The 12901-nt window shown below is 45.9% G+C and overlaps 1 protein-coding gene across 1 annotated transcript in view; it reads left to right on the forward strand.

Moving 5' to 3' along the window:
- The window catches only part of LOXL2 (lysyl oxidase like 2), a 106721-nt gene that overhangs the window by 68440 nt on the left and 25380 nt on the right, over nucleotides 1-12901 (forward strand). Inside the window, exons 6-7 of the mRNA XM_029065171.1 lie at nucleotides 766-949; nucleotides 7746-7897. Of these exons, the coding sequence (XP_028921004.1) occupies nucleotides 766-949; nucleotides 7746-7897 (336 nt within the window). The remainder of the gene's footprint in view (nucleotides 1-765; nucleotides 950-7745; nucleotides 7898-12901) is intronic.

The following is a 12901-nucleotide window of genomic DNA, read 5'->3' on the forward strand; positions in this document are numbered from 1 at the left end:
CTCTGCCACCTGTCAGCTGTGTGACTGTGGGCAAGTTACTTTACTTCTCTGTGCCTCAGTTCCCTCATCTGTAAAATGGGGATGAAGACTGTGAGCCTCATGTGGGACAACCTGATGACCCTGTATCTACCCCAGCGCTTAGACCAGTGCTCTGCACATAGTAAGCACTTAACAAATACCAACATTATTATTATTATTACTAGTAATAATAATCTCTAGCCAATTAGATAAAAGGCAAAGGGTTCACTGGAAGTAGTGGAAGACACATATAGAAAGTCCTAAACCGGGGCAGCAGTTACCTTATTTTTGGGGCCACGTTCTCATTTTAGGTCAGAAAAATTTAGGCCCAGAATGTGATTTAGATGGTGAGAACTCAAGAAGAGGACACATTCCATATCTGGCCTACGCAGAGTTGGAGATCCCTGTTACCCCAGAAAATCACCAATTCTCACCCAGAAGACCCTTTCAAATCAAACAATCTTATTTATTGAGCTCTTACTATGTGCAGAACACTGTACTAAGCACTTGGGAGAGTACGATACAGCAGAATTAGCCGACTTGCTCCCTGCCCATATCGAGAAACTGCCTCTACTTTTATGGTTAAGTTCCTCCAATTCCTAAAATCAATCACACTCATTTAACTATCTAACTGTGGATGGCATCACTGTTCTTCTGCATTATAAATGCAAAATTATATATCTGCTCAGGCTGTGGTGAGCCATGCCAGCTTCTCTACTTAGGGATAACGTGTCTGTCTCTTCCCAGCAACCACTGGTGCGACTGAGAGGTGGAGCGAACACTGGGGAAGGTCGAGTGGAGGTGCTGAAGAACGGTGAATGGGGAACCATATGCGATGACCAGTGGAATCTGGTGTCCGCTAGTGTGGTCTGTCGAGAGTTGGGCTTCGGAAGTGCCAAGGAAGCCATCACTGGTGCTAGACTCGGGCAAGGTAAGAATCAATCATCTACCATCTAATAGGGGAGACAGGAAAAAAGTTATTTACAGAGAGAAGGAAGAATAAACAAAGACTTGAAAAGGAAGTAGTACAACCGTATCAGGATGAAATAGCTGACTAAATAATTGGATATACAAATAGAAGAATGACTAAAAGGAATTGAGGGAGCTAAGATGAATGAAGTATGCCAGACCTTGAATAACCAAATATACGAGTGGCCGTGAAATAGCCGGGTTCTGAAAGATCACCTTGGTAAACTGCTTCTCTTAAGAAATATGGACGGCTAGAAGTGAAGGCATCTAATGATTAAATGACTACGAAAGGTTTATCAAGATTACGGTCAATCCTGATAACCCCAATTCTTTAGCTCAGGAAAGAATGGTCTTGTCTTATGCCGTTGAGTCATTTCCGACCCGTAGCGACCCCACTGACACATCTCTCCCAAAATGCTCCACTCTCCCTCTGCAATCATTCTGGTAGTGTATCCATAGAGTTTTCTTGGTAAAAATATGGAAGTGATTTACCACTGACTCCTTCTGCTCAGTAAATTCGAGTCTCTGCCCTCGACTCTCTCCCGATCTGCTGCGTCCCAGCCTGAGTGAGTTTTGACTCGTAGCCGATTGCCTTTCATTCGCTAGCCACTGCCCAAGCTAGGATTGGAATGGATATGCCTCTGCTTGACTCTCCCTCCCATAACCGAGACCGGTAGAGTACTGGAAACTCTCCAGGTGAGACCCTGAGATGGGTCAGAAGAGAATTACTAAGACATAATTTGCACGATGTTAAGTCATTCACATGTTTGGGAACAAAACCATTCAGTATCTGCCTTTCCCTCAAAACGTATCCCTTCCTTTTTTTATCTTTTTTAATGGTATTTGTTAAGCCTTTACTAATGGCCAGGTAGTGTACTAAGTGCTGGGGTAGACACGGGAAAATCAGGTTGGACAAAGTACATATTCCAAAAAGGCTCACAGACTTAATCCCCACCTTATAAATGAGGCAGCAGAGACACAGGGAAGTTAAGTGACTTGCCCATGGTTGCAGAACAGACTAGGGATGGACGGGATTAGAATACAGGTCTTCTGACTCCCAAGCCCATTCTCTTTCCACCAGGCCATGCTGCTTCTCACTAGGCTGCACTGCTTCCTTTCCCTCCTCTGATCACTGAATTGCTAAACCCAGAGGACAAAGGGTAATTGCCTAAAAAAAATATGTCCAACAGCAATGCCATTACTGATGGGTTAGACCAAACTGTCCTTTCCAGCGCAGTCACTACTCTGACAGCGGCACCTAAAGAAATTGGAGGAAACATATGATGGTTGCTCTCCTTGACAAACATCGTAATGGTTATAGAGAGACCATGTATCATCCCTATGCTCTCTTCTCCCTTTTCTCCCCTCTAGTAACCCATTATGGACTTTTAGCCTATCGATAACTTCGGTTCACACGAGTTATTGAGATAACAAATTCCATTTGCATTCCCCCATTTTCCATGTGAGTAATATTTTTTTGTCTATTTCACTTAATCTTCCCACCTTCGTTTGGGAATTGGGAGTCTATTTTTAAAATTTTTCACTGTATTGGCTGAGTACCTCATATGTGCACGGCACTGAATTAGGCACGTGGAGAAGAGACAGAAGTCAGACGTGAATTTCAGGAACTGAAAAACTAATAGAGAAGACTGTGGGCATTCACTGCAAATAGACTATCTTTATAATGGAGAAAATATTTATTACTGAGGCCCAAGTGAATGAATAAATAATAACAGATAAACACGAGTGCTAAAGTGACTGATGGAATAGCACGAACCGGGAAATGGGGCAATGAAGTAGGGACTGCCTCCTGGAAAAAGTCAGGGAATGTGTCTGTTTATTGTTGTAGTATATTCTCCCAAGCGCTTAGTACAGTGCTCTACACACAGTAAGCACTCAATAAATACGACTGAATGAATGAAGAGGCTCTTTTAAGAGTTGTTTTGGGAAAGGAGGAATGTGGTTTCCCTTGAGGAGAAAGGACAGTCCAGATGTGGAAGAAGGTATTTATTCAATGGCATTTATTGAGCACTTACTATGTGCAGAGCACTCTACAAAGCACTTGGGAGAGTATAATATAATGATAGACAATCCCTGCCCACAAAAAGCTTACACCCTTGGGTCAGAAGAAGTCTATTATTTAGTTTCTCCAGTTCAGGGAACTTACTGGTAGTCAAGAAACTCAATTGGCAGCACCATTTCCCTACTCTTGAGGGAGAATAGAATTGGGTAAAATGGGGCCTGGAGACCCCAGCTCACCACCAGTGCTCTGGTTGTCATCCAGGTGACAGTCCTGTGAACTCTTACTCAGAAGGCAATGAACCTGCTAATCCCAGCTCTGCCACATGTCTGCCGGGTGACCCTAGGCAAGTCATTTCTCTGAGCCTCAGTTACCTCATCTGTAAAATGGGGATTAAGCAGGCTCAACTGGGACGGCTCACCTCGGTCCCGTGGCAGGGACCGGGTCAGCATTCCGAACTGTCCCAGCTCTGGCTCCTCTTCCTGTATGAGAAGGAATAGAGCCCTCCCCCCAACACCCGACAACAGGCTGGGAAAGGAGATGGCTGGCAACGGCCCTTCCAAACTCAGACCGAGACTTGAAGGAGCTCACCCCCACCCATGACCTTGTAGAGTTGTTTTCAAGAGTTGTCGATGAGCTGAGAGCAGAACCTCATGTCCCAACGCTGGGGAGAAGCGTGCCTGGGGTGCGATGAGAGGAAGGAGGAATCATGCAGAGTGGAGGGCCACGTGTGCACCCGAAATGCTGCCACCAGAGAGTGGAACGTGACATTTTCATCCCGTTTCAGCCTTCCGGAAAGGCCCACTCTGCACATACGGAGGATTCTTTATAAGGGAATCATCAGCTCACAGCTCCAAACTTTCTTCAATCAGGGTCGGCTTGGGTCACTCTAAGGATTTTGAGGTTTGACTCCTATAAAATCAGATGCCAATCTCAAATGACGGGGGGTCGGGGGTCTATCTTGAAGACCTTTCAAAAATGGCCTGTAGAAGTTCTTGGGTTTTTTGATGGGCCATTCCATGTTGAGAGGAGATGGTGTTCACGTGTTGGACAGCCGAGGAGACGAGGAATCAAGTGCTCTCGATGTTATTTGGTGTATGATCCTGCAAACAGCCCTTCAACTTCCAGTGCTTTAGTTTCTAAGACCCTGGGAGATCCTGCCTATTTGAAGGGCCTGTGAGGGGGATTGATAAACTAATGGCTTTAAAAGGTAAGGACCTTTTCAGATTGCTGGAGCTATAGAGAAGCCATTAGCAGAATGTCCCTTGCTCCCTGCAGCATCGTATTTAGGCAGCATGGCTTGTTGTAGCAATTTCCAACCAGTATGCTGAAGCACTTCCTGGTGAAGCCTTGGAATCTCCCTCTGGTGCTCTAGGAATTTTGGAACGTCTCCATCTAATTTCAGCAGGCAGGTGTGGGCACATGCCCAGATCCAAGAGAGGGTGGTGACGCATCACAAGGGGCATTTCCTGCACAGAGGAGTGACCGCAGAGCAGTTCTCTCCCCTGTGAGCTTTGTGATTCCTCTTCTTCCTCCGCTCCCTAGTGCTCTTTTCCCCTTCTCACATGTTGGAGATAATCCTGATCGAGCTGAACTAAACTCAGGGCTTTCCTCAACTCTCCAGTAAGGTTCAGTCCCAGTTGATTTTGCATTTTGGTCGACCACCTAAAGAAACTCATGCAGTGAAAGCAGCAACGCCTTACTGAGTTTATAGCCTCCTTGGGCCCAAATTCCAAAGACAAGACTCTTTTCTCCCCAAATACAGCCTTAACACATAAAACAAAATATAATAATGAGCCATCTTTTTGGTTTCATCCCTACATACGCTTTCCCGACAACTCAGATTCTACCTTTCAGTGTCATGACCCCACACAGCTGGGCTCTCTATCTCGCCACTCAGTCGGGTGCCCCAAACCACTGTATTCCACAGTTGAAATTCTTAGCCATGGGCAATCAACTCTGATTGGCCCCTGATGATCTCACTTGGTTTCTCTTTCCAAGGTGTTCAGTCTTCCACTTTGCCTCTGCCAGAGCCAGGCTAGACGCTTGGGCAATCGCTCCCAATACTCTTGCCTGACCTTAAATGCATGCAAGAACGACTCCCTGAAATGGGTTGCAACCAGCAACTTGGAGTTCTGATGGTCAGATCATCACAGCCCCTAAATACTCAAACTTTCTGTGCTTTAGTTTCCTATCTTTCTGGGATGTTGAGAGGAAGAAGGAGACAATATGAGTTCCAAAAAGATAAGGCATTCGGGAGATCATTATTATTATTATTATTATATGTTAAATAACCTTCTCTTGGCTCTCTCATTCCCTGCACTGCAAAGTGCCTGAAGGTTTCCATATTTGGCCAGGAGATTGATGCCGTCTTGGCACATCAAGGCCTGTGGAACTGGGGCTACTTGCTAAGTAAACAAGAATTCAGACCGGATACATTATATTCTGCTAACTGCTGCTTTCTAATCCTCTCCCACACAGACCTAGCCAGCAACAAATGTTGGGAAGGTTGTACACTGTTGACCAAATTATTTCCTTCCGCTTCCTTCTACAAAGCAGACAGGGGTGGGAGGGTACGTCCAGAACCTCCGGGTAAAGGCAGCATCCAACCTTTGGGCTTTTCTCTTGCCTCCATAAAAGATGGTAGTCCTAAAAGGGTCAGGTTTGTCGCTTTAAAAAGGAAAATAATGCAATATTTTCCTGACACTTCCGTGGTAATCTGAAATGGAAAGTTCCTCCAAGAAATCTGTGTATAGTTCTCTTACCCAAAGAGAAGTGTCAGTGCTCCCTATGATCTGGGTGGCCCCTTTTTTCGTTTTCCTATCTGCTTCCCCAAATAATCCTCAAGGATCTCAGCACAACTCTGTGCCATCCTCTATAGGGAGTGTATGTATTCTGGAAATGGTTCTGGGCTCAGCAGTGAGGCAGCAATGTCCTGCCCAGATGCAGAGAGGTCTCTCCCCATGAAATCCAGCCACAAGGACCAGGAGAGACAGACTGGCGTTCTCATGAGTCTATGGACTTCTGAGGATCCTGACACCACTGGAAGTGGTGAGATTCTGGGTTGGCAGCGCAGAAGAATACAATTCTCAAATAAACCCTGCTGGCCAAGCCCAAGTCATTCAAGGGATTCACCAGAAGACGCTACTTGACCCGAAAGCCACCTGACAACCATTTAAATGGGCAGCAGAGGCCCCCTAGCTCTAGACCCGGATGCCTGGTTTGTTACCCATTCAGCCATTTTCCCGAGCAATGTTTTTTCCACTGTACCCTGGACTTGACTTCTTCAGGGACCGAGTGCTAGAATATGTCAGCCTCAGCAAAAAAAAATAAGTACCATCGCTAATTGTTGGCCCTGGCTGAAAAGGGATCAAGGGTTTCCTTTTAGGACGAGAGCCAGCTCTCTTTTGAACCCTCCCTTCCTCGGGAAAGGCTGACCCAGCAAGTCAGGGAGCGAGGACTAAATTTGGAGTAACAGGATGGACCAGTCACTGACTGGTGAATATGGTGGGCTACTCTCTTTTTACCATCAATTCAGGCCACCTCCACCAGATACCACACCTGAGGATCAGATGTGCATTGCTCAAAGGAAACAGGTTCACCCACCCACATCCTGCCCACACCAGATGGGTCGAGTAGGTGAAAGCAGCAGAAAATTGGGAGTGGATTTTCCACTCCCTTCTTGGGCGTTTCCTGCTAGACACATTGTGACTCGGGTGTCTCACAAGTTCTTGCAGCTATCAGTCCATCAATCTATGGTATTTATTGTTACTTTGTGCAGAGCACTGTACTGAGCACTTGGGAGAGTACAATTTGTTGGGGATAGGGGATGGGTCAGATGCCATAGCTGATCTTAAAAAGTCATTTTCTCTAGTAGTTTTGGGTTCAGAGAACTCTGCCTTTCAAACCAGGGGATCACCCCCTGCCCAGTTAGTTAGATGGCTTGCTATTACCAACACCGTGTTTTCATTCCTTTATCTCCCTATAGAAGACTTGATATTTCTTTTGGTCTCATCCTCCCCTTTTCAAAAGGTCTTCAGAAACCTTCCAAGATGTCAGATAACAGCATCTGTGACCTATATTTGCTTCTGGGGTTTGGTTTGGGTGATACGTTTAAGTAATGTGACCATTAGTGACCCCTTCAAGTATTCCATACCAATCCCGGGGCCTGGTTCAGTTATCCTAAATACCATAGCCATTGTTTTTTTGTCTTTTTTAAAAACTCATCCAGCTGAAGTTCATTAATTTAGAGTCAAAATGAAAGTAGGCACTTCATTTCAAGCATTCTGACAATCTGGGCTTTGAAGTACTTTCTTTAAAAAACATGAAAACAAAGGGGTGCATCCTAAATTGCAGAAGCCCCTTGGTCTTCTGTTTGAACCTTTTTAGGCAACCAACTGTATGTGCAGTATCCCCTGTCAGGTCTGATGGTGGTGGGTCCTGGATCAGCCATATCTACCTCATAAGAGTCATGAGATGCTGGAATGGGTCACCACGGGAGAATGGCAAATCTCTCCTTCTCTGGAGAACATTAAGGATAAATGTGACCCTCATGGGAGGCAGGGGGAGACAGGATCCTGGACTTCCTCCTGGCCCAAAGGATCTGTGGACAAGGATAGCGTCTACCAACTCTTGTCTTGTACTTTCCCAAGAGCTTAGCACAGAGCTCTGCACACAGTAAGCATTCAGTAAATAGCATTGATCGACTGATTGATTGATCCTCTCTTTTCCTCATCAGGGATGGGACCCATTCACCTGAATGAAATCGAGTGCACAGGGTTCGAGAAGTCCATTACTGATTGCAAATTCAACATTGAGTCACTGGGCTGTAACCATGAAGAAGACGCTGGTGTGAGGTGCAATATCCCTGCTATGGGCTTCCAGAACCAGGTGAGGCTGTTCGCTGTGCAGAGGAGACAGTCTTTGGGGTGAATTGTGCCAGAAAGGCAGGAGTTGGGATGAACCTAGGTGTTGAAAACAGATTTTTTTCATGGATATGGCCCTACCTGACTTAGTTATATGAACGAGATGGGAAAGAAGAGAAGGGGAGTCTTGATCTAAGGTCCTCTAGCCTGACTCTGCCCCTGAGTAACCAGAGTACTGAGGCAATCAATCAGAGGTAGTTATTGATCACTTCCTCCCTGCAGCCTGTAAGCTCATTGTGGGCAGGGAATGTGTCTTTTAACTTTTTGCACCGTACTCTCCCAAATGCTTCGTACAGTTTCCTTTGCACAGTAAGCATTCAATAAATACGATTCATTGATGAAGAGCACTGTGTTAAACGTTTGGGAGAGTACAGTAGGCTTCTCTGCAGTCTCTCATTTCCTCCTGCCTTCACGGAAGCTCTACCTGGAAGTCTCGCCTACACATTAAACAACAGATCCGAAACAAAACGGCTCATCTTTCCATCCAAACAATTTCCTCCCCCTATCTTTCCTGTCACCGTAGACAATCCCTTACCCACGTCTTATCTCTGGCCTGGAACTCCCTCCCCTTTCCTAGATGCCAGACCACTACTCTCCCCATCATCAAAGCCCAAGTAAAATCACATCTCTTCCAAGAAGCTGTCCTCAACTAAGCCCTCATTTCCCCTACTCCTTCTCCCTTCTGCGTTACCTGAAAACTAGGATATGTACTTTCTAAGCACTTGATATTCACCCCATTCTCAGCCTCACAGCAATTATGAACACATCCATAATTTATTGCCTGTCTCTGCTCTATGCTGTAAGCTCCTTAAAGGGCAGGGAATGGGCCTACTAACTGTGCTGTGTTGTAGTCTCCCAAGTGCTTAGCACAACGCTCTGCACACAGTAAGTGCTCCATAAATCATCAGTGGTATTTATTGAGCGCTTACTGCATACAGAACACTATACTAAGCATGTGGGAGAATCGGTAGACACGTTCCCTGCCTACAATGGGCTTACCTTTAAGAGACAAGCTTACTTTGATATATATATGTATATATGTTTGTGTGTGTATATAAACCAATGTAATATATATGGGGAAGATATCCATGCTTCCATTACACCAAATGCCACTCGGAGTTCTGCTGCTATGTGACCTCCTCCCCCAGGTTGAAGAACAAGGTCCTTCAGTGGGTATAGCTCTCCAAATTTCCATCCACTAATGCCCTGGAGGCCTCAAACCCTCCCCTTTTCCATCTCTGGGATCACTCGGGCTCATCCCTTCACTGTTCCATCTAATCAGAAACCAACCTTCTCAAAGTTCCTTTGTTAAAAAAAAAGAAAAAGCATTTGCATTTTCCCTCTGCTCAGGCTCTCACTGGCAGGGAAGCAAAGGTTTTTAAGAGGGAGTGAGGGGTATGTAGCTGGACCTTTGCAGGGTGCTAACAAGGGAACCAAATCACTGCCAGAATGAACACATAGCGGGTTATGCCCGTGTTTTGCTAAGGTTATGGTTCCAGGACTCCCTGTCCATCCTGCCAGGGATAGCACAACACAGATGGCAGCACGAAAGAAACACGAAGTGTTTCCAACTTAAATTCCACACTCTGGCTTGGCATCTTTGCCAGACCAAGGACAAGCCAGGGTGTGAAGGTGAACAGAGGGGCAGTAAGGACGTCGTGAGCTGCAAAGACTATTTTCCCCATCAGTAAATCCTCCCCATTCCCTGCCACATCACTCCCTTTGTCTGCCGCTAAAGCTGTTGCTCATTCAGATGAAAGGAACAATGCTCAGACTCCCCAGGCCCATGTTTCTGCTATTTCCCAGCTTACTGGAAAGGAGAGCGGTGCCCTAACGAAGCTGTACAACATGTCATCCAACACAGATTGCTCCATGCTGCATAATGAGGCAACTATTACACCCCAATCCAAATATATCATCTGGTCTTTGAGGCCAACCAGATGTTAGGCATCTGAAAAAGATCCTAGAGTTCCAAGCTATCTATAGGGGATCGTGTCAGAAAAATACAGATATGGCATTTCAGTTAACAAACCCATTCCCCTTTTGAATGTGTAGCCCCCAGTTCTAATCTCTTGCTTACACTTGATTAAAAAGAAAAAAAATCCTTTATTCTTCAACATTTCTGGGAAAGAGGCAGGCTCAATACGATGAATAGGCATAAATGTGACAAGATGTGCTCACTTTCCTCACTCCATTATCATGAGATTATTTTTCCCGGGTAGCACATCTTTCGCGGTGGACCATACTTTTGATCTGGCTGGAAGAATCCCATCCGTCAGTGGCCAACCTGTTTTTGTTTGGAAAACAGCTAGATCAGCAGAGCAGTGTGGTGTTATTAGTGGTATAAAACACTTCATGGTTGTCAGCTCTAAGTATCATGTACAGACTATTCATTTCAGGCCTTCCTCCCTGCTGGGTGGAGTCAGAGGAGCGAACGTCATACCAAACAGCTCGGCTTCCTCTCGGAATAACTGCTTAATACAGCTACGGTGCTCTCTGCAGTCATTTTTGGTCTTCGGTTGATCAGCAAACTTTTGGAGAAAAGAGATCATACCAATTCTCCTTAGAATGCTGGGTACGGGGGAATCTGCTTTGGTGAGCTTCCTCCTGGAGATGAGTCTACGGCTCCTAGATCTTTCTGTGCTCCCCCTGCCCTCTGGGAGTGAATTTGGGAGTTATCAATCAATCTGTCAATCGTATTTATTAAATGCTTACTGTGTACCGAGCACTGCACTAAGTGCTTGGGCGAGTACACCACAAAAGAGATGGGAGACGCATTCCCCGCCCACATCGAGTTTACAATCTAGAGGGGGAGGCAGACATTAAAATAAATTATGGATACGTACATCATTGCTGTGGGGCTGAGGGTGGGGTGGTTAAAGGTGACAAATCTAAGTACAAGGGTGACACAGAAGGGAGAGGGAGTAGGGGAAATGAGGGCTTAGTCAGGGAAGGTCTCTTGGAGGAGATATGATTTTAATAAGGCTTTGTAGGTGGGGAGAGTGATCGTCTGTTGGATTTGAAGCCGGAGGGAATTCCAGGATGAGGGTGAGGTGTCAGCGGGGAGATAGATAAGATCGAGGTACAGTGAGTAGGTTGGTGTTAGAGGAGAGAAGTGAGTGTGCTGGGTTATAGAAGGCAATCAGTGAGGTAAAATAGGAGGGAGCAAAGTTATTGAGGGCTCAAATGACAATTATAAGTTGTTTCCATCTGATGTGAAGTTGGATGGGCAACCACTGGAGGTTCTTGAGGAGTGGGGAAATGTGGACTGAACTTTTTATAGAAGAGCGAAGTACGTACTGGAGTGGGGAGAGACACGAGGAAGGGAGGTCGGCAGGAGGCTTAGGATGTCGTTAAAATGGGATAGGGAAAGTGCTTGGATCAATGTGATGGCAGGGTGGATGGAGGGGGAAGGGTGGATTTTAGCAATGTTGTGAAGGTAAAATAAATGGTGGTATTTGTTAACCGCTTACTATGTGCAGAGCACTGTTCTAAGCGCTGGGGGGATACAAGGTGATCGGGTTGTCCCACGTGGGGCTCACGGTTTTAATCCCCATTTTACAGATGAGGTAACTGAGGCACAGAGAAGTTAAGTGACTTGCCCAAAGTCACACAGCTGGCAAGCGGCGGAGCCGGGATTACAACCCGTGACCTCTGACTCTTAAGCCCGGGCTCTTTCCACTGAGCCACGCTGCTCCCCTAAGGTAGAACAGACAGGATTTGATGACAGTTCGACTACGTGGGATGAATAAGAGAGACGAGCTGAGGATAACGCCAACGTTCCGAGCTTGTAAGACTGGGAGGATGGTGGTTCTGTCTACAGAGATGGGAAAGTCATAGGGAGGACAGAGTTGGGTAGGAATCAATCCATTATTTATTGAGTGCTTCCTGTGTGCAGGATACTGTACTAATCACTTGGGAGAGTAGGAAGATGAGGAGTTCTGTTTTGGACATGTTATGTTTGAGGTGACAGCAGAATATCCATGTTCTGAAAGCAGGAAGAAACATGAGACTATAGAGAAGGAGAAAGAGCACGGCTGGAGAGGTAGATTTGGCAATCATCCACTATTAGTATGGCCATTTCTCTTTTTTCCATCTATCTGTAAATTAGTTCTCTGTCTGGTTCTCCCACTAAATTGCAAGCTCCTTGAGGGCAGAGGTCTTACTACTGTGTTACTTCCCGAAGCACTCGGGACAGTGCTCTGCACCTTGTAGGCGCTAAATGAATTCTATTGACTATTCTTCATTATTGGCCTCTCTTCCCCTGGGCTAGGCAAAGGGCTGTTTTTAAATCACTCTGCCTTTCTCAACAGCAGGGAGATTCTTCCCCTGCCAACCATCTTTTCTTTTGGTGGAAGGGCGATGGAGGCATGGAGGCCCACAGGATGGATGGGAAAATTGGAAAAGTTCTGCTCCTACAATGGAGCTTGTAATAGCACCTTCAGATCATTGACAAGATTCAAAATACAGTGGCCACCAGCTCACTGGCTCACAGTCTGGATGGGAAAATTGGAAAAGTTCTGCTCCTACAATGGAGCTTGTAATATCACCTTCAGATCATTGACAAGATTCAAAATACAGTGGCCACCAGCTCACTGGCTCACAGTCTGGGAGGCAGAGTGGCTTAGTGGAAAAATCATGGGACTGAGAGCCAGGGGACATGGGTTTTAATCCCAACTCTGCCAGTGACCTGTTGTGTGAATTTGGGCCTGTCACCTAACCTCTCTCTGCCTAGGTTTCTACATCTGTACAGTGTGAATGATGCCTCCTTGGCCTATGTCTGAAAATGTAAGTCCCATGAAGGACAGAGACTATTCTGATCTGATTATCTTGTATTTACCCCAGGGCTTATCACACTATGTGGCTCTTCACAAGCAATTAGTAGATACCGCAATTAACTAATGACCTCCTACTTTGTCCCAGTGATGGGACTTGACCCTCTGCTTAGCCCCTCTCCCCCGTCCCTCTT

This window comes from Ornithorhynchus anatinus, chromosome 5 (genome assembly GCF_004115215.2).
Source record: "Ornithorhynchus anatinus isolate Pmale09 chromosome 5, mOrnAna1.pri.v4, whole genome shotgun sequence".
Classification (NCBI taxonomy): domain Eukaryota; kingdom Metazoa; phylum Chordata; class Mammalia; order Monotremata; family Ornithorhynchidae; genus Ornithorhynchus; species Ornithorhynchus anatinus.